Below are 21,919 nucleotides of genomic sequence, written 5' to 3' on the forward strand. Positions count from 1 at the left end.
CCCCTTAAGTTATCCACGTACCCTTTCCAGCAGTCTTGTGAACCGTGGGTGGGAAGCACTGACAGATGGATAGGCACTTGGGTGGGAAACAGAAGACCAGGGTTTCCCTTCACTTGGGGTGCCACCGAGCACCCCTGGTTTCAGGGCTGGGATCAGCTGACTTGCCCTTAGATCTGTGGTGTGTTTGGCCAGAATCTCTGACTCCTCACAAGCACGGTAACTACCACCACAGGCTTCTAGGTACAGTGGGACTAAAAACAAGCACACGATACCAGTAGCTGTTGGGTATTGCTCATTATCTTGGAGGACTCCCTTCAGCCTGGAGCTTGGCTTCATTTCACTTGCCCAGGTGGTCTCGTATGATGCAGGAAAGTGTCCGGTGAACCCACGCAGGCTGCTGTACCCACACCGACGCAGGTCTGCAAATCCTGTGCTGGATGAAAATATTTTGAAGGCGTGAATTGCTCCTTGTTCATCTAACCCGGTGGTGGGTCTTCCTGTAGGAGCTCAGCCCTTTGGCTTCACTAGTGCCTGCTGATGGGCTCGGTGGGCCCGTGACAGCCGATCATGGGGCATTTGCAAATGGTGCCACATTGACTCTACTGCTTCTCCTTCTCTGTTTACTTAGTTCTTGGCAGCTGCACGTTTGAATGTTTGCTTGACAAACACTTTCCCTGGAGTTTGTGATTACAGAAAGTTTAGTCTGACAAACCCCACTGAATTATCCTGTTCTCTGTTGTCAATAATCTCTTGGTTGCTGTCTCCCTTAACCACAGTATTTTGTGTGTGGTGCAAATTCATGTTTTTTCCCCTTGTTGCAATCAGCCTGCCCCTCCCTGCTTGGTTCAGTTACTGAGGCTGTATCCCCAGGATGCTGACATCTGTATTTTACTAATCCAGAAATCCTGGGGCTACCAGGAAGCAGTACAGATAATAACACTGCATACCTGTCTAGCACCTTTCATCTGAGAATCTGAAATCGTCTGACTCATGTTCATCTGGTTACTGCTTGTACCAGCTGGGGTTTGCTATTCCTGTTTTTGCAACCTGGGAAGCTGAGACACAATGTTTTGTCCAATAGATGAAGGAGCGATTTCAGAAATGTGGCGTCATAACCTCCATGACTATGAGTTTATATTCCTCTTTGTCTTGCAATACCTAATTTTCCCACAGAAGGAGATCAGAGTGGGTTGGTTGGTTTTGAGCAACACTTTATTTGCAGCAATCCATGGCTTTTTTTGGCACCTCAGTAAATTCCACCCAAGAACAAAAAGTTACCTTCCTTGGCTGCGATCAGGGGTCCATAATGTAGTTCAGAGGAAGAGCAATATCCAAATATTGTCTCTTGTTGTCAGTGTGGTGGTTTCGAGCGATGCTGAGGGACAAGTGTTTACGGCGGGCCTGGAGAAGGGAAAGGTCTTGCTGTGTTTCAGGGGTGGTAATGAGACTGGTGAGAACATGTCTGCAGGTGGTTGGGTGGTCAGCCTGGACTGTTAATCTGTCCAGCTGCTGCCCTGTTTTGGACGAGGTCCAAGACCAGGTAGGACACTGCTGCTTTTCTTACCGCCTCCAGACACAGTTGAGAACCTTCCAAGCAAACCTGGGTTGGTTTATGGTTTTGGGTGGAAACCACAAGCAAACCACGTCAAATCGCTGGATTCTACCCCAAACCAGGCAAAGTGCATGGGCTTCTGTTTCATTTCACTTGGAGATGACCGGGAGAGGAGAGGGATGGAGGAAAACTTGCGTGGATCCAGCACTGATGTAAGGCCATAGGTGATCCATTCCTAAAGCCTGCGAGTGCCATTCCCATGGCTAGACCAGGCTGGTGAGGGCAAAATAATACCTGAGCTGGCATCCCCTGGGAGCTTGGGTGTAAGAGAAGGGATATTTTGTCAGAAATCCTTCCAGAAAGGGACAGTTGAGAGGGAGCAGGGGAAAAATAAATAAATAAAGAGGAGGAGGAGGATTAGTGTAAATGCGTGCCCTCAGCGTATGTAATCTCAGCCGAGGTGATGGGGAAGTTGAGTTGGGGTTTCCTGTGCTGTGGGGCCCTGGAGCTTTCTGTGCATGGGGAATAAGAAACCCTAAGAAAGAAACAGGGAGAACTGCAAGCCCCAGGAGGTAAAAGTGTATTTATTTTGCATGTGTTGCATCAGAACACACTGATTTTACCTGGGAGGGAGGTCAAACGTGTGCAAAAATCAATCCACCTCGCTAGGAAAGGAGCAGGGAAGAGTGATGCCAAATAGCTCTAGAAATGTTGCTGTAGGCTGGTCTCTCCCCGCCACATCCACCCAGGACACAAGATCAGCACCCGTACGTGCAGACCCTCCCGCGGGCGTGCGCCAGGGCTTTGTAACGGAGCCACGCTCTCCCCTTGAGGCCGGGGCACCCCCGGCTCCCCGCCTTACCCCCCTTCTCCCCTTCCCCCTTCTCCCATGTGCTTTTATGCCTCTTGCAAACAGCGTATGCCAAATCCGACTTCACAGCTGGCTCTGCTCCACGTGTTTGTTTTCTATGCCTGCGCGGCGCTCGCCAGCTCCGCTTGCGCCGCGGCTCAGAGGTGGAGGCGGCGGGGGGAGAGCAGGGGTGGTGGGGAGGGAAACAGGAGCAGGCTGCTGCTGCTTTCCAAGCCCTTATTTGTTTAAAGCTTAAGCCTGTTTGAGAGAGCCTTTTTGGAGTGAGGGGTAAGTGGCAGGGGCGGGATGTGGGGGAATGGAGAAAGTAAACTGTGCGTCAAGGAAAGCAAACTTTGCAGCTGGAATTGCTGCTGGTGCTTATTGTGAGAAGGGCCTGGGGAGGTGCCTCCAGCTCCGCGCTCGCGCTCTCGACATGGGTGCGAGTAAACAGGCAAGGGCGAAGAGTGGGGAGCCGGCGATGGGTCTGTGCTGTGCCCCGTCGGGCACCGGCTGTGGCTCTTGCCAGCATGTCCTAATGGCTGGCCAGGGCACGGGCAGGTAAACCTCCCTTCCCAGGCTCTGAGGCAGCAGCTTTTTGCCATCCTTTTGTTGCGGAGCATCCCCTTGCCAAGAGTGGTGGCGGCCCTGCTCGTATCTGCAGGGTGATGTGAGGTCTTGCTCCATCTCCTGCTCATGTTTGGGTTGCTCTCCTCAACTGGACCATCATTTCTGGAGAGGCATATTTATTGATGGGATGATGAAACAGGGCAAATGATGTGCAGACACAATCTTTAAAAAAGCCCAAGAGGTGCGACCGTCTCCTCTTAATCTCTGGGGCAGGGGAAATCTGTCACCCAGCCCAAGACCCTGCTGTGACTGTGTCCCCCGTCATTTTTCACCTCTGGGTAAGCCCTGTGGGATTTTGGAGCAGCGCGGCGACTGCTGGTCATGGCACGATTGGCTCAGCCTGTCTGGGTGCTGGCACTTGGCATTGAGCCCCCACACCCCACCTAGGCTTTTGGCACTGGCCGGAGCATTTTCTATGGGCAGTCATTTCTGTCCCTTTGTTTTGCTGGCCTCGAGCTTCCTCTTGTGTTTTTTGGAGTAGTGACATGTCTTCCAGGGAAAATTTGTCCCTGCAGAGAGTCCTAGAGGCTTTTGACCTGCTCCCATAACCAAAATGATTATTGTTAGTGAAAAGCATTTAAATGACAGCTATGGAGAGTAGAAACTCCCGTTTATTCCCAAATTTATAAAAGGGGAAAAAAACCCCAGCTTTTAAATACCATCTTCAAAGGACAAGAAAAATGGGCTTGTGCTCTTTTGCATCCCAGCAACAAGTCCTCACTGAAAGGAGTGCAAACTAGAAGGCAGTTTCTCTTTATGGTGGTGATGGGGATGTCTCTAAAGCCAGCCATCTGGGGATTAAACTTTGTATTGACGTTACTGGCGAGTACTTTGTCCTGTCTCTTTTGTATGCTCTTCTGGATTTTGATGTCAACTGTGTTAAACTAGCCTCGTGCTTGTTAATGCAGTTTCTGGGCCTGCTCCCATTGAAGTCATGGCAAAGATCAGGCTGATGATGGAGGCGGCAGAATCAAGTCCTCTGTTATGATCTTCTGGATGCGTTGTTTTAGCAGGTATTTCTGCTGTGCCGCTGGTTGTATTTAATATAAGCTTGGTCCGTCTTTTACTGCAACTGTTGTAGGTGCCCCTGCTCTTCAAATACACATGGAAGAAAAGCTAGGAAAGCTACCCAAGTCTTTGCTGTGCTCCAGCAGGAAAATTTCCCCATTGCAACTTCCCCCAAGGAAGGCTTAACAGTGTCTCTGGCAGTTTCTGTGGGCTTTTCTGGTTTGTTGGTAGTTTTTGCGTGTGTGTGTTTCACTCTATTATTGTTCCTAATTGGACATGGAGGAGATTTTTCTATTGTTCCTAGACAAAGATTTATTTTTTTTTTTTAATTTGGTATTTAGAGATAGGTTCATACTGAAGCATATAAAGAAGTGTGCTTCTCTCAAAAAGCATCCATAGCTGCTGTCTCTCTGGCTTGCGGTCCATCCTGCAAACAGGAGCTTTAGAGACCCAGCTGAGAGGTGGCCATAGCTGACAGACACACCGAAACGCTCCCCGGGCACTCCTGCAGTGCTTCGTACAGATGCTGACGGGCGCTGTTTGTCTGGTATACCACTCCTCTGTGCTTTGATTTGTATTATATGGATTCTGCTTTTCAGAGAGAGGAGTGTTTCATCTGGTGGTTACCAGCATGAATGGACACTGTGATATTTATTGTCTGTCCTGTTGCAAGCCTGACCCCATCACGTGACAGAGACAATAAAATGGAGATGGGTCTCTTCAGGGCAGCTCCATGTCACACCTTTGGCATGATTTGTGGTCCGCCTTCCCTGGGGCCTGTTCCTGACCACTGGTCCAGCTGCAGAGAGGCTGTAGGGTGATACTAGGTAGCCTGGGATGTGGGTTTATAGCGTAGCTGCCACATCAGTGGCGAAATGCTTGTTTTGGTCAACGTGGCAGCGTCCTGCAGTTGCAGGGTGAGGGTTGGCTGGGTGTGTGTGCTCCCCGAGAGCTGCCGGGGGAAGCACACAGAGCAGAGCTGAGTGAAAACAGTTTTGGAGAACATCCTGCTCTCCCTGTGGAAAAAAGCTGTTTCTCTGGGACCAGAGCACACTGTGGAAGCATCTGTTGATTAAACCGTTGACTTAGAGCAGGACGGAGTTTCTGGTGAGAGCAGGAGTGGTTTTGCTGCTATCAGGAGTAACCCACGCTTAAACAAAGTGGAAGAGTAGTAGCTGGGGAGAGAGACATTGCCTGAGATGTGGCAGTCCCAGGTGACAGCCCCTGCTCTGAGGAAGGCAGGGCAAGGACTTGAGCCTGGGCACACATGTGGCAGTTGAGCTGTGGCATTGCCTGCCCCTTGCCTGCCCAGTCCCTGGAGCAGTGGGGATAAAAGCAGCGTAAGGAAATTGGCCAAAATACCAGCTCTCCCATTTCTTGTTCTTTCTTGACCCCCTCATCTCAATTTAATTTTCCTGCCTGGTCCTCTCTGCCATCTTTATTCCCCACTTTCCTTTGGTATCTCACAGGGTTTTTGCCCGACATCACTTTCCCTTCGTCTGCCAGGCCTGCCTCCTCTCTGACCTCTCCCTAACCCAAGAGGCGATTAGAGCCTCAACCTCAGACTTCAATTTCTGGGGTTTTTTTTTTTGTTTGGAAAGGATGAGAAGGGAAAAACAAAAGCAGTGCCCTGACTAATGTAAACTAGCCACATCTGTGCCTGCGTGATGACGGCTCCTGGTGGGAACTGCCCATCCCTCCCGGCGCTCTCCTCCGCCGCAGTTGCTGACAGGGAGGGGAACAACCTGACACCCAGCTCGCGTTGATGTGGGATTCGACGTGGTGGAGCCCAGACCAGAGCCAGCAGCATTGCCCGATGCTCGCTGCCTGTCCTGTGGGTCCCACAGCATCAGCCCCCAGCGGAGCCATCCCTGGGCTTCCCTTGCCCAGGTGCATCCTCTCCCTCATTCCCAGCTCCTTGCTACATGCTTTGCCTCTCTGTTCAAATGGGAAAAGTTTGGTGTGGTGTGAAGTCTCTAGGACATGAGATGGTTTTCACTGTGTTTAGTACAGCATCTGTCTGCAGCTCTGACTGCATTGGCACTGATCTCTGGCTTCAGTTGTGATGTGAGTGATAAAGCGGGTGTTGTTTTCATATGGCAAGAAATAGGATGTTCCAGGCAAGTAATACAGTGCAGTAAATCCCCTGCTTCTAAGACTGAAGGTGTGTTTTTACATCACACTTGTGGCAGTGGGTGACCCCTTTCCTGCTGCCTCCTATGAAGTGTTTCTTATCATGAAGATGCAATCTTGTCCCATTTCAAAGCCTCAGATAAGTCAGACTTTCTTGCTGGACCGTGAGCTGAGTTTGTAGCAGACATGGGGCAAACTGAAAAGGCCCCAGAATCAGTCACTGATCTCCACAAATGTGTGGCTACATTGATGTGGTTTTCCAAGGGAATCCTGACCTTTTCTCCTGACACCAACTTTGACATGAGAGTAGGTTGAGCTGCAACCCTCTGTACACTTGGTTGGGGTCTCGCAGGACCTTGATACCCCCAGTTCTGCTGATTCTCTGACATTTGATGTTCGACCTCCCGCATGCACAACCTGTGCCCCTCGGTAAGTGCTGCAGGTGTGCAGTCCCTTTGGGAGTCCTCAGCTCTCTAAATTAGGACGTTAGCTGGGAGGCTGGAGAGTCTACAGGTGGATCAAGGATGAGAAAGCTGGGGAATGCAGAGGAGAAGTTGGTCTAAAGTTAGGCCAGCTCTCCCAGCTTGGGACTGAAGTTGTACTGAAAGGTTTTGACGGGAGAGGCATCCTGCCCCGGCTGTGGGGACAGCCCCGCGGCTGCTGCGGGGCCGCTTTCCCCCTTCGTGCACTTGGGAGAAGGAGCCAGAGAGCAGCCAGCAGCTCCGGGCTTGTTGCAGCAACAACATCTGTTTCCTAGGTGCACTTTGTTTCTGAAGAGGCTGCGCAGCACGCTCCATCTGCGCCCTTCTTCTTTTTTTTTTTTTTTTTTTGTCGCTTGTGCCGTGTTCGGCAGACAAGGACGGAGGCTCTTAGGGGAGGCGAGCGCTTCCCTGGGAGGACCCTGCGCCAACCTCCGTGCCAGCGCTGGCTGTCGGGCTCTTTGCACCCAAAGCAGCATTGTCAGCATCTTGACAGCTGGCCGGCTGCATGCTTATTAGTTGCTACTTTCCTCTTGCCCTCCACCTCTCCTTCGCCTCCCTAACCACCTCCATCCTCTCCCTTCCTGCTCCTGCCCCACTGGCCGGCCGGCCCTTCGGGGAGCCCCCAGCCTCTCCAGATCAGAGCCCTCCAGGGACTTGGTCCTTTTGAAAGGAAGAAAGGGGGAAGAAAAAAAAAAAAAGGGAGGGGGTAGAAGGAGGGGAGGAAAAAAATTTATTAAAAAAAAAAAAAGAGAGAGAGAGAGAAAAGAAAGAGGGGGAACAGAAGAATGAAAACAGACCCAAGGGGCAATAGTCCCTCGAGCCATTTCACTGCATTACAATGAATATGGACTCTATTAAGCTCCGTTCTGCCTGTTAGTGTTTCCCAGGGCAACACAGCTCCCATATGGCAAGCATGCAGCAGATTAGGGTAGGCCTCCGGGCTTCATTGAGGGCCCGAGGCTTGACTGGCAGTTGAACCCCATCCTTCCCCCCCCCCTCCTCACACTTGACACTGCCTGTGTTTATCTAAAGCAAAAAGGGCCGGGGTGGGAGAAGGGGGCATTTGGGGGGTTATTGTCCCGGGCAATGGGAGAGGGCAGGGAGAGGGACGGGGGGGTGATGAGGGAGGGAGGTGGGGTGGAGGAGAAAGGGGGTGGGGGGGTGCAGCCCCTCATACATATTCAGGAGGGGTCTTGAATGGGCAGAGGAGAAATAAAGCAGATGGAATTCATGTTAAAGAACAGCCACAATCGCCCTCCAAAAACAAGGAGAGAAAAGCGGGCAGCCTTAAAGGAGCGTAGGGAGCAGCGTTTATCCAATTAGCAGGGTTGTCAAATTGAATTTACTCAGAATGGAGGGGGAAGCCGGGGGGGAAGGAGGGAAATTAAGTGTCTAGGGCATGGGGGGAGCACGATATTGAAGAAAGGACGCGGGTTTTCTTTCTTACTCTTTAGCCTTGTCTTTTCAAGGGCTGGAGCTGTTTTCGGGGCGCGCCAAGGGGCAGCGAAAGCCGGCGTGCATACTCTGTTTTAGCACAGGGCTCCTCTCCCCGTAGCTGCGGAAAAAGGGAGGCGTATCCTGCGGGGCAAGGCCATCCTCACACCCCTGGCCCGCCTGCAGCAGGGCTGTCTCTGGCTGGTGGGCCCAGCCACCCTGGGACCACCGTGCTGCAGGCATCGCCCGAGGCAAGCCCCGTGGTGGCACTGAGGAGCCCGTGGCCAGCATGAGGGTGGCATTTCGTTCTTCAAGCGGCCTCACGCTCACTGGCTGAGGAAATGCCTACATGAAGGGGTTCGCTGGGGCTCGGCGAAGTCAGCCTGATCAATGCCAGCTAGAAAGTGGCACTCATTTCAGAGGAACCGTCGGGTGGAGAGGTGCCAGAAACTGCAGGCGTTGGGGCTTCAGGGGTGTGAGGAAAAGTCAGTCGGGCGATGAGAAGGCTTTGCATCCCCTTGCTAATTTGAAGCCAGCACGCCCAGTCCCCTCCCTGGTGATACCACAGGCTGTTGAGTGGAAAGGAGCTGCCCAGGGCAGTAGCTTCGTGTTGAGGAAGATGGAAAGAAAAAGTCACAAAGATTGCTGCATGTTTTGTTTTGGTTTGTTGCTGGTTTAGTTTGCATGAGCAGTCCTGTTGCAGGAAAAAGAGCTGTTTTACCTGCGAGTTGAGTTTAATTTTGAGAGAGGTGTCTGTCGCCACTGAAGTGCTCAGGACTCACTTGGAGAAAACCTGTGGCTCTTTTTGAGGGTCACCCAGTGTCCAAACGCAATATGTAGTTTGCAGGCGAACTCATCTGCCCGGTGGCAGTGCCGTGCCAGGTTTTGCTCTGGATATTTTCCTTCTCCCAGTTACGAATTTATCCCAGGCTTTCCCTGTTGTGACTTCTTGATGGGCTCGCTGAGCTTACAAGTAGTCAGTAAGAGTCTTTTTTGCCTAATCACTTTAAAAGAGTGGGGGAGGAACTCCTCACACAGTTAATCGGGGGCTATGTTCACAGAGCTAACGCACTCTGACGTCAGGAGCTTTCAGTGCTACAGAGGGAAGCAGGCAAGCTTTTATCCCTGTTTGCACATACACTGTGCTACCTCCTTGACTTTAAACACGGTGGTGTAATGTTGGATTCTGTCTCTCTCTGCCCCCTTCTGACATCACCCACTTCCCATTTGGGATCCTGCTTCTCCCTATGGCATCTGCACCCCCATCCCCGGTGGATGCCCATGCTGTTACATGGGAGGGAGAGCATCTCTTCTGCTGCAAACCTGTCCTTTTCTAAACCCTTTCAGAGAGAGTGAGTATATCTTAGCAGTGTGAAATTAATACTTTGGAGTGGGGATGGGGGTTGGTAGAGGTTAATTTTACCCTCTGGGATGTTACTGTTTTGGGAGGAACGGTCAGGGGGTGCCCAGATTGCCATCTATAAGGGACCTTGCAGCTGACCAGTATTTTTTCAGCTAGAGGATTATACAGTTGTGTGATGGCTTTTTTCAGACAGGATGCAAAAGATTTGGGATCCAAGAACAACTTGCCTGATGGGATGGAGGTCTCAGTCAGCTTTTGATTTCCAGCCCTGCCACTGCTTTACTGTATAACCTTGGGCCAGGTTGGTTTCCTCTTCTAGCCCTCAGGTTCCCTCATTTCTAAAGCAAAGGTGTAACTGTGGTTCTTTTCTCTTTTACATTTTCTTTTGCAGCGCTTTAAGCTCTATGAAACAACAAAAAAAATACTGCCTTGTATTAAAAACTAACGATTACAAGTAAAATTGGCACACGCTACTGTGTAAGACGCTGCTTCTTCTGAAGAGCTTAAGTCTCAATGTATAAAACAGAGAACTGGGAGTATCATTGTCCCTACTTGACCTGTTGGAAACGGAGACCAGCTGCAGTGAATTCTCCAGAGTCACCCAGGGTGTCCCCAGCTGGTAGCTGGCCCTGAGTCGCTGCAGCCTTTGCCTTAGTGCAAAGTAGCCCCTTCCCCTTCCTGCCGTTCCTCCCCTGCACGAACCCCCTGCTCAGGGCTCTGGCCACCTGACACAACCCCAAACCGCCCTCATGTGCATCATCGAGTTTTTGCTGTCTCCCACTCTGCATTTCCCCCTCGGGGCCTGCCCACGGAGCTGGGGTGTGTGGTGCGGGGATGATGCCCCGGAGTCGGGGCAGAGGCTGGTTCCTATTTGGGAGCCTTGTAAATCACAGACAGCGTGGCAGTAACGAGGGCTGCTTGGTCAGCTCTTGTTAAGCAGGAGGGGGCTTGGGGCTGTGAGCAGCATTTCCTCAGTAAAACCTTCAGTTTCTAATCAGCGAACACCTCTCCCGCTGCCTGTGCTTAATTCAGATCCCTTTTTCCTTTCGAGCTTTATCACCCCCCCCGCCCCCACGCACACGCCTTTATTCCCTTTTTTATCTTCCCCTCTGTTTTCTCTTTCTTGCCCCGCTCCCTTTGCCGTGCCCTCCATCGCTGCGGTACAGCTGGGGCTGGGCGCGGGGGCCTCGGTGGCCTTAGGTGTGTGGCGGGAAGCCGAGCCGACAGATTTTACACCCCCAGCGCCCCTCCATATCTGATGAAGCTCTCATTAATTTTGTTCTCCTAATGGCCCCTCTTTTGATTTACTGGGCTGTCTGAAAGGACTTAGAGCCTTCGCTCCACCGACAGGAAATTGTTATTTTAACCTGGCAGGAAAGAATTAAAAATAAATAAACAAATAATTTTTGTTTTCCCTCCCCCCTTGAAGCTCTTTAAATTACTTTAACTCTTTCTTTTCCCAGGCAGCAATTAAGCAGGAGCTGTTGAGGCTGGTGGTGTTGGTGGCTGCAGAAGTGTTGGCAGCCAGGGGTATCTCGTGGTGTACCTGGCTTGGGGAGAGGAGGCAGCCCTGTGGCTCCCGGTGCAGCCCCCAGCCCAGGACCACCACCTCTGGGAAGGCAACTGGAGCTCCTGGGACCTCCTCTGCTCCCCACCTCTGCCCCCTCTCCCGCTGCAGCCCACTCTGGCGGTGCTTGCGGGAACGCCGGGTGGATCGAAAGCTGCCTGATTAATAAAGTTCCTTGCTTTGCACTACTGCAGGCTGCTTAAGGGCAGCATTTTCAAAAGAGGTCAGCTCCCATTTAGGCATCGAAATAAGTTGGTTGCCTATTCAGGAGAGCTCAGCATGTCAAGAACTGAATGCTTTTGAAAATCTGGCTTCAATTGTGGAAGCTGAGAATTTCGAAATCTGGCCCTGGATCCTAATAGTTCTTTTGGAATTGATGTTTTCATTCATTTTCCTCATTATTTTTATGCTGGTGATTTACTTTTTGTACTTCACTCAGCTGTGAAAGAAATGGCCACATGTCCCTATTTAGAGCTCATGCTCTGCCTGGAGATTTGAGGAGGTACCATACACTTGTTGCAACACACCTTCTCTCCTCAGTCTCTGCTCAGTACTGTTCAGTCTGCCCAGGGCCATGGGCAAATTTTTTGATCTCCCCTTTTTTTCTCCCCACCTATTGCCCTTCATCTTTTTACAGACCTGGGGGCAGCCAGTTTAGTCGTTGCATCGACGTGCCTGGGTGGTCCTACCTCACGAAGGGTCTGTTACACATTTCTGCGCCTTTGGCTTTGGCCTTCTGGCCAGAGGTTCCGTGCAACGCGTAGCTGCAGGGAGGTCTGGTTGGGAACTGGGAATGTCTTTGCCTGCCCCCTCCCCCAGCATGGGCTCCAAGGAGCAACTCTTTTCCATCCAACATTTTTTCCATCCTGCTGCCAAACCCATCCAGATAGGGGGAATGAGTCAGCTTTGCTCTGTAGTCTTCCAGCACTGAGGATCAAGACGTTAAGTCCTACCCCAAAATGTTTCTTGTATGTTGGTGGAGGGCTTTCTATCTCCAGCAGACCTTATGGTGTGAGGTGTTTTTAAGCCTAAATTAACTCAAAGTCTTTTCCAGATGAGTGTAATTAGTGATACATCAACTTGCACATCAGCAGTGGTGTCAATAGTGCATGTTCTGGTACAGACAGACCTCGGGCACTTTCACCGTCATGGTCAGTGGTGGTTTGCCCACAGTGACTGTGGCATTTGGTGGCTGTCTTGCATGGAGAAATGAACTTGAGTAACTCAGATGGTCTCCAAGTCAATAGCTAAAGGATCTCGTACAACATTGTGTGCTGGTTGATGGGGGAAAGTCTTCAAAGACAAATTGTTGAGACTCTCTTCTCTCCTCGGGTGAGGAGAGTGAATGCTGGGAAGGATGCAGTGAGCAGGAGGGAGGTTGCTGTCTTGTCACTTTGGCACCTGGAGGTTACCCACAGAGGATTTGCACCTGTAACAGGGCTGTGGGCTGCAGTAGCTAGAGTATGAGTCTAGCTGATCTTTCCAGGTGCCTTCAGAGTATGCCCAGCCTGATGCCCAATAGTCAAGCTGTGTCGGTGCTCCTGGCTGCCTGGAAGCAACATGGGGCCATGCCAAGCTTAACCTAATTTACCCTGCCTATCAGCACGGCTTGTCATCTTGGCCTCACGGCCACACTAACCATGACTGCGTGACTCCTGGGAAAGAGCCGCCTTGCCCTGAGCCCCCTGTGCAGGCCAGACAAGTGAGCCCATGTTGACCTGCAAAGTTCCACGTAAAGATGCTCTTTGTGGTGTTTGCAAAGCTCCAGCTGCAAGTCACTTGGCATTGCTTCCTTTCGAAATCGCCAGCTCAGAGGAGGCTTATCTCTTCTCAACTTTATATGAATCTCTCCTCCATGACTTCTCCCCCAGGCAGTGTTCTGGGGCATGGTGGGGGGAAAGGGGGCAGCTTATGAGGCTGTCAGAGGGTCAACCCAATTTGCAGAGATGCATGCAAGCTAGCTAGCTGGATTCTTGCTGTCACGATGTGGACCTCAACGTGGCTGACTGTGGGTGTTGCCCTGTACTGCACTCTAGCACCTTGCTGTCACCAGAAGTCAAGCAAAGTCATCTGAGAATAGCTTGGTGTGATTTCCTCAAATGCTGTGGTTCCTTGCTAGGAACAAGTCACCGAGCATCTCATGAGAAGTCTGTGGCCATCCTTACTTCAGGAGTTAGGAGGTTTAATTTTGGAGGTTGTGCTTGAAGGGACTTGTCTGCTCTTTTTGACTGACGTGGTTATGGAAAGGACATGCTCAAACAGGTGATGGCTTGAGCAGTGACCATGGTGGAAGTAGGAAGTGCTGCTCTGCAGAGTCCAAGTGCTCTTGAGGATGGTGGTTGCGGCTGAGCTCATTGTGTGTCTGCAGGGGGAGCAGGCAATACAACTGCTGTTTGGGCTGGCTGCTATGGCTGGTTTGGTCTTGGGCTTCTCCCCTGCTAATGTAGACATGCCACAGGAACAATTCTGAAATGCCTTTGAGACTCACAGGTCATCTTAGTGCTGCAGCTGGAGAGAGTTCAAAGTCCTGTAGCTGTGTTATGATGTAAGTAGAGAGAAGTCTCTTCTTGACTTCAGTCCTTTGCCCTTGGTTGAAGCTGAATTCAGTCTGTCATCTGAGATGTCTCTTGGGGCAGCCCCTTAGGTCTTTAATCCCTCTGACCTTGCCTGTCTGCTTTACTGTTCATTCATGACAGTCTCTCCAAAACAGCCGCTGCGGGGTGCAGTTCTTCACAGCAACCTGGGGTTGTGATGGGTGGCCTTGGGCTTCAGGTTTTTTGGAGATTGTTGATGCTTTTGAATATGAATTTGGTGGTTTCTCCAGACAGGGTAGATCAACTCAAAATAGGCAGTGTGTTTCAGGTAGAACAGTTCATCTGAAATCTTTCCATTGATTGGATCTCTTAGTTTAGAATAAAGGTGTGTTATGCCAAATTAGTGTAATCCACCCTTAGTTCACTGCACTGAATTTAAACCAATTTAGAACTGGGCATTTCACAGAATCACAGAATCATCCCGGTTGGAAAAGCCCTTGAAGCTCCTCCAGTCCAACCATGAACCTCACACTGACCGTTCCCAACTCCACCAGATCCCTCAGCACTGGGTCAACCCGACTCTTCAACCCCTCCAGGGATGGGGACTCCCCCCCTGCCCTGGGCAGCCCATTCCAACGCCCAACAACCCCTTCTGCAAAGAAATCCTTCCTAAGAGCCAGTCTGACCCTGCCCTGGCGCAGCTTGAGGCCATTCCCTCTTGTGCTGTCACTGGTTCCTTGGCTCAAGAGACTCATCCCCCCTCTCTGCACCCTCCTTTCAGGGAGTTGTAGAGGGCCATGAGGTCTCCCCTCAGCCTCCTCTTCTCCAGACTAAACCCCCCCAGTTCCCTCAGCCGCTCCCCATCAGACCTGTGCTCCAGACCCTGCACCAGCTCCGTTGCCCTTCTCTGGACACGCTCGAGTCATTCAATGGCCTTTTTGGAGTGAGGGGCCCTAAACTGAACCCACTCATCGAGGTGCGGCCTCACCAGTGCCGAGTCCAGGGGTAAGATCCCTTCCCTGTCCCTGCTGGCCACGCTAGTGCTGATACAAGCCAGGATGCCATTGGCCTTCTTGGCCACCTGGGCACACTGCTGGCTCCTGTTCAGCTGGCTGTCAATCAACACCCCCAGGTCCCTCTCTGACTGGCAGCTCTCCAGCCACTCCTCCCCAAGCCTGTAGCACTGCTGGGGGTTGCTGTGGCCCAAGGGCAGCACCCGGCATTTGGCCTTAGTGAAACTCCTCCAGTTGGCCTCAGCCCATCGCTCCAGCCTGTCCAGATCTTTCTTTTTCTCCTGAAAAAATGTTGCCTCCACTTCAGAACAATTCCTTGCAGAGATGCGCTGAAAATCTTTTACATCTCCTAAGAAGTCCCATCTGGATTGAAACATAAGTATGCCCAGTAGCAACATGGCCAGCATCTCAGGAAGACAGTGAAACTGCGGGATCACCTGTTTTCATGTAGCCTGAGACTTGTACTACTCATTTACTTTTGTGTTCAAGCTAGAACATATTCCAGACCCAGCCAAGAAGTGGCAGCAACACTTAGCGAAGATCTCCAGTGACACTTTGTTGGAAATGTTTGTGTTTTGTTCTTGAAAATTGCCTGGTGTGCATTGCTGGCGCACTACAGGCAAGTCTGAAATGGGGAAGGGGAGCGTGTGTCTGTGTGCACACATGTAGGTTTGTACCGAGGACTGAGGATGGGATGTCTTGGGAGACTCCCAGCCATGCCTGGGGAGAGGCTGGAGAAGAGAAATGTTTGCATCACTGTCTGTGGCCTCCTCAGGCCACTGGCTTGGTGAATCCCTGGGAGTTCAGGGGTGTTGGTAGAGAAGTCAGGCAGGGCTGGAAAGCAGAGGGAAGTCTGAGGGTTTCATCCCTTCTGTCTCTTGTCATCCACAGGAACCTGCTGCCGCAAATCCACTGCATCCCCTGAGGCAGCTTATGGGACCCTTCCCTGGGCGCCCCAGGACACACCGCATGGGATGGCAATGACACGTGGAAAGAAGAGACCCATGTCCCCCATCCCTTGCCTCATCCTCGCAGCCGCTAGCTGTTTTGCCAAACTGAGTGAGTTTCTGTTCTTACCTATTTGTTCCATTTCGTTTCTGTTTTGCCTTGATGCTGTTTAGCGTAGCCATGTCTCAAGCACAAAGTGGTTTCCTCTCTCCACTGCTTCCTGAATATCCTTGACCAAAGGTCTAGGTTCAAACACTCCTCCAGAGGAGAAGGGAATACAGTTGGAGTTGGACGTCTCTGTCTGGTGACGCCAAGAAGAAATGGGGCTGGTGTGCATCTCCAAGCACTACGGTGGGTGTGTGGGGAGCTAAGGGGAAGCTGCAGCACAGATGGAAGCAACGGGGAATGCAAAATGTACCAGCACTGCATTTTTTTCCTCTGTCCCTTTTTTTGTGGAGTCTCACAGAGCTTTCTTATTCCCATTTTCTCCCTCTGTGCAGGTGAATCTCTGCAGGTCACAGTGCAACCTGCCTCCATTGTCCAAAAGCTGGGGGGCCCAGTCAGCCTGGGGTGTGTGGTGGACCCCCCCGGAGTGAACCTCACCTGGAGACTGAACGGGAAGGAGCTGGCTGGATCAGATGAGGTGCTGGGTATCCACATCGAGCGAGGGAAACTTGTCATCACAGCTCTCAACAACCACACCGTGGGGCGATACCAGTGCATCGCTCGTGTGCCCGAAGGAGTCATTGCCAGTGTCCCTGCAGTGGTCACATTAGCTAGTGAGTAGCTTTAGTCCTCTGCCATCCCCTGCATTGCTTGGGCCATCACTCGTGCATCTTGAGAGGCTCATCCATGCTCACTTGCTCACGCTGGCATCAAGGGAGGGCTCCTTTGGCTTAGGACATTTTGTAGCATTTTTAATCATGGACTGGCTGTTATGTTGTGGCCCATCCATGACCCGAGCAGCCCTCCTGTGTGCTGGGCTGCAGACCTGTCTGCAGTGACAGTTTTTGCAAGACCACAAAGAGCGGGAATTACCTGAATGTTGGGATTTGTGTGCGTGGTTGGTTTCCTGACTGTCATGCTGCCTCATCTGGTTGCTGAATTCTTGACTGAGGTTACCAAAAAGCACCTGCTGGTGCTGACAGCCAAACTGCTGCCTGGGCTGCTGCAGGGCTGTTGCCAGCCCTGGCTTAGTATGTGTGAAGTTTTACTGCCTTCCCAACCCACAGAAGGTGAAGTCCCTTGCCCTGTTTGTGCTGTGATAGGAACTGCACTTTTCTGTGTTGCTCCTGGGTTCATCACAGCCAAAGGACCAGCCCCTATGCTCACACTACGGGAAGGTTAGTCTGGTTGTGGTGAGGAGGCGCTCCTGAGCACTTGCATTAAGTGGCTGGTGGTCCTTTGTGTGCCATTGGGAAGATCCCTTGCCAAAAGGCAAGGTGAGGGAGAGGGATGGTGGAGAACCCTCAGTAAGTTTGCAGACAACACCCAGTTGGGTGGGAGTGTTGATCTGCTCGAGGGTAGGGAGGCTCTGCAGAGAGATCTGGACAGGCTGGAGCGATGGGCTGAGGCCAGCTGGGGGAGTTTCACTAAGGCCAAATGCCAGGTGCTGCCCTTGGGCCACAACAACCCCCAGCAGTGCTACAGGCTTGGGGAGGAGTGGCTGGAGAGCTGCCAGTCAGAGAGGGACCTGGGGGTGTTGATTGACAGCCAGCTGAACAGGAGCCAGCAGTGTGCCCAGGTGGCCAAGAAGGCCAATGGCATCCTGGCTTGTATCAGCAATAGCGTGGCCAGCAGGGACAGGGAAGGGATCTTACCCCTGCACTCGGCACTGGTGAGGCCGCCCCTCGATGAGTGGGTTCAGTTTAGGGCCCCTCACTCTAAAAAGGCCATTGAATGACTCGAGCGTGTCCAGAGAAGGGCAACGGAGCTGGTGCAGGGTCTGGAGCACAGGTCTGATGGGGAGCGGCTGAGGGAACTGGGGGGGTTTAGTCTGGAGAAGAGGAGGCTGAGGGGAGACCTCATGGCCCTCTCCAACTCCCTGAAAGGGGGGTGCAGAGAGGGGGGATGAGTCTCTTGAACCAAGGAGCCAGCGCCAGGACAAGAGGGAATGGCCTCAAGCTGCGCCAGGGCAGGGTCAGACTGGCTCTTAGGAAGGATTTCTTTGCAGAAGGGGTTGTTGGGCGTTGGAATGGGCTGCCCAGGGCAGGGGGGGAGTCCCCATCCCTGGAGGGGTTGAAGAGTCGGGTTGACCCAGCGCTGAGGGATCTGGTGGAGTTGAGAACAGTCAGTGTGAGGTTCATGGTTGGACTGGAGGAGCTTCAAGGTCTTTTCCAACCCAGATGATTCTGTGATTCTGAGAACAGTTGCATGGAGACATTGAAGGCAGAGACTGAGCTGTCCTCATTTAGTAAGGCGGGCACAGAACTCGATGGGAGGAGGATACAGGAGACCAGAGTACCTAAAAGCACTTGTAATGAGGTTTTTGTGGTTAAGGTGCAAGAGGCTGTATTCATTAGCACTGCTGTGGTCCTGGGGTGGGGCGTGCTCCCCCCTTCCAGGGCTTTGTCCTCTTCCGACGAGGCTGCAGTGGCGTGGCAGCAAAGAGCCACCTTGTTTCTGAGCCACAGCTCTGAGTGAGGGACTTTTTTCCTATCTCTGAGCTCACGTACATGCTCCTCGCTGCTGCCCTCTGTCATTGGCGACAGACCAAGGAGATGTGTGCATGGGAAGCGGTGTCTTACGGTGGGGAACTTCTCTTACAAGCGCCTGGTTTTGGCCAGATGTTCTGCTCAGATGTGAGAAAGAGCTGTATTTGGATGCATCTGAGAAAGGGCAGCCCAGGCCTGCTTGGGGATGGGGAGGCCCTGTGTGGACCACCCTTGTTCAGGCAATGGCGAGTCTGATCTTCTCAGAGACCCGTGCAGTTTTTGGTGGAGCAAGTGCGTGCAGAGGAGACCACCATCCCCTGGCAGTGGCAGCCCCCGGGCGTGGAAAGGGCTTTGTCTTCCCAGCCAGGAGGAGTCTGGGGCTAAGTCTTAAGAAAATGAAGAAGTGAAGATGTTTGTGCAAAGTGAGGGCTGGCTTTGCTTTAAAGCTAAGAGCTATTGGCTTGTTACTGATACATTAATCAGGAGTGAAATGTTTAGGCCAGGCTGGGTGGGAGGAGGAGGCGAGGGAAAGAGAGGGGAGAGCTGCTGAGCTCTGAAGCAGGGTGGGAGGGGGTTGTCACGGGGCCGAATCTGTCGGGGGATTTGGCCTGAGCCCCGTGCCGAGATTAAGTTTCGGAGAACACATTCCAGAGCAGAAAGGGGGCTGTGTGTGCGCTGGTGGCCTGATAGAGGGAAGGAGAGGAGGGGAGAGGTGAATGGGATTACCAAGGGCATGGTTTGCATTTAGGAGAACAGGGTGTGCACAGCTCCTCAGCCTGATCGGTTCCTTCTTAAGCTGATCCCATTTTCTTTTTTCCCCTCACTCCAAGCCACCACCACCAGCTCTGTCTCTTGGGACAAAGCATGGCTGTTTGGCCTATCTGTCTGCTTTGGTCTAGCATCAGTGGTAGACGGGAGACAGGTCCTAGAGCACCAGAAGGTCCCACCGTGTCCCTCAGGACAAATGAAAGCTGTGACTGAGTAGTCTGTCAGCCCTCTCCAGGAGCCAAGTCACCTTCAGCTACCGGATTGCAACTGGGGATGCGGGTGCAAAAGAGGGGGACTTGCCCATTGCTGCGGTCCCTGCCATGGCAAAAGCACTGCTGAGGGGAGGTCAGGGGCACCGTTCAGTGGAGCTCACAAAACTGGAGCCAGAGGTTGGATGAACAAACTATTCCATCGTGGAGGACCCCCATGCTGCACTGCATGGGTCCCTTGTCCTCAAGGGGACCTGGGGATGGTAGAGGCCATGTCCCACACACCCAGATGGCCTCAGGTGGTGGAGAGCACCCAGGTGGGGAAGACTTGGCAGTCAGCGAGTGAAGAGGGAGAGAAAGCAGCCCAGGAAAGACGTGAGGCTGAAGGTGTGGGAGGGAAACCTTCTGAAAGGGTTCAAATAACCAGTTTCATGTCCATGAGCTGGAGGCTGCTTGCAACAATGGCTTTGCAGCAGTCAGAAATAACAGGGGGCACTGATGTGTGGTGGGACTGAGTTTGAAAGTTATGGTAGCAGATGTGCCACGGGCTCTCGCTCCTGTTCCAGCCCTTCTCTACAGGGCCTTGCTCTGAGCTGGTTCAGTGGGGACCACGGTCCTGGGAGTGGAGAGGGAAGACCCTGGCAGGTTGGCATCACCGTTGATACATCTCTTCCAGATCACCTGCTGGGCTGAAAGAAAACCCTCTGAAAGTCTTAGCCCCATCCAAAAATTATTTTTGGGGGCCAGGGGGAGTGTGAAATGAGAACGTGAATGAAAGCAGCAAAAGGAGGTGTGGAAATATTTTCAACGTTTAGGCTTATTTTGGAAGAGGACCTGGAGTCATGGGAAAAAGTGTCTTGCTAGGTTTCGAGGCGTGTAGGTAACATCATCTGGCCAACTTTTAGGCTATTTCCACTCCTTTCTCTCTGCCTCCTTTGGAGGAAACATCCTCTAGTGCCCCGGGCTGTGTGTGCCCAGTCCCTCAGGGCCTCCTTGCATTTATATGCCAGTCAGCAAGCAGATAACCATTGCTGCAGTGCTGGCTGCTGCAGTGTAGCCTTGGGACTGATACCTCCTTCTCCCGTCTGTGGCACAGCCGCGCCAAGTCCATCTCTGCTCCCCCTGGCTCAGAGGGCTGGTTGAAACGCATTTAATTCCTCCAGCGGAGATAAAATAGCTGTTGTGTAGCCAAGGGGTGGAGGGAGGAGGGATTTGCAGAAAGGGGAGGATTTCTTAAAGCCACAAAAGGAGCAGCACTTCAGGCATTACTTGGGCACTTTTGCGTCCAGTTAGAGCCAGCCTGGTGCTCCATGACCCCACGCTTCGGCAGCCCATGGCATGTCGGTGCAGATAGATACCTGCTGATCACTGCTGGCCTGGCTGTGCTGTGCAGGATCAGCCCTGCGTGGCCCCGAGGCAGCCCTTCGGCCCGTGGCGATGGGCTGGAGAATGGACAGGGCAGGGGTATTCCTGGTTTTCCAAGGCAGGCCCTAAGCCTTCACACGGCTGAGAGCCACAAGGAAAAGTATTTTCTCTGCCCACTTCCAGGAAGCAAAGTTGCCATTGTACCAGAAGCCCTGCTCCAGCCCCTCTCCTGGGTGGAGGTGCTATATGCAAAAGGTGTGGCTGCAGTGGGCTCTGGTGGGGCTGGATAAATCCACCAGGGACTCAAACACGGCACTGGGGGATGATCCTGCAACACCAAAAGGCTCGGAAGGTCGAGGGCCCTTGGTGGAGCTCACAGGGCAGCTGAAGTGTGGGGCTGGAGCAAAGCAGAGGTGGTGGAAGCCGTGCAACTCCCAGCGTTCAGCTGCGTGCGTGGAAAGTCAGCGCAGTGAGCACAACAGCAAGCCAGACCTGGGTAGCCATGACATTTAAAAACAAAACTAAAAAAGCAGATGAAGGGTGCAGCAGAGGAACTCCACCTGCTGCGGGGTATCCCCTGTGGCCAGGGATGAGAAGAGTGCAGGGTGGCTGTGTCCCAGGGATGCTGTGGGACAAGGGAGGCTCGTTGCCCCGTGGCCCTCCCTGGGTGCCCTCGGCTTTGTGGCAGTGTGGAGGCGAAGCTGGGCCTCAGTGCACAGCGCTCGTGGGCAGTGACCCTGTGCCTCGTCGGGCTGGGCATCCCCCAGGAATTTGCAGCTGCTTTCTGAAGACAACCTCATTCATTTTCCTTTTTCCTCTGCCTGGGCCTCTCCTCTGACGGCTCCCCGGAGGCGATGGCGGGAGGGAGGGCGGGAAGGGGGCGGCTGCATGTTGGAAAAGCATTTGCTGAGCAGGCATGGGGGGCTCTGGCCCCGAGGGCAGAGGTGGCGTGAGGAGGGGAGAGAAGGAAAACACAGGTGGTGTTTTGTGAGCCGGCGGAGCTGTGGCATGAGGGCTGCGAGATGGGCCTGGGGCGACATGGGGGAGTGGGGCTGGGGCATGGAGGGGGAGATGCGCCTGGGGATGCGTGAGCAGGCGGGAGGCCGGGGGGCTGCGTCTGTCCCAGTGGGGTGGGAGGGAGCTGGTGGTGTCAGCACCAGTGCCCAGGCTCCTGCGGTCCTGACCTGCCTGACCGGAGAGCTGTAACCCCAGGCTGCTTGACAGCCGAGGGGGGATTAGTGGAAGGTGCCTGCCCCCAAACTGGGGGACCCCTGTCCCTGCCCATTCCCCCTTCTCGGGGTCCCTGCCTTCCCTCCCTCCCCCTTCCCTACAGCAGGGAGGACTTTCACCTTGAGGGCCGGCATTTTATTTACTACTGCTTCTTCTCCAAAGTTATTTATGGTCTCCCATTC

General features: G+C 52.8%; 1 protein-coding gene across 4 annotated transcripts in view; it reads left to right on the top strand.

Annotated features, from left to right (window-relative positions):
* The window catches only part of BOC (BOC cell adhesion associated, oncogene regulated), a 60,398-nt gene that overhangs the window by 16,872 nt on the left and 21,607 nt on the right, over nt 1-21,919 (top strand). For all 4 annotated transcript variants that reach the window (XM_074860818.1, XM_074860820.1, XM_074860819.1 and 1 more), the window contains exons 2-3: nt 15,455-15,622; nt 16,012-16,290. In XM_074860818.1, coding sequence (XP_074716919.1) covers nt 15,538-15,622; nt 16,012-16,290 — 364 coding nt within the window. In that variant the 5' untranslated portion in view covers nt 15,455-15,537. The remainder of the gene's footprint in view (nt 1-15,454; nt 15,623-16,011; nt 16,291-21,919) is intronic.

The sequence above is a fragment of the Strix uralensis genome, chromosome 2 (assembly GCF_047716275.1).
Source record: "Strix uralensis isolate ZFMK-TIS-50842 chromosome 2, bStrUra1, whole genome shotgun sequence".
In the NCBI taxonomy this organism is placed as follows: Eukaryota; Metazoa; Chordata; class Aves; order Strigiformes; family Strigidae; genus Strix; species Strix uralensis.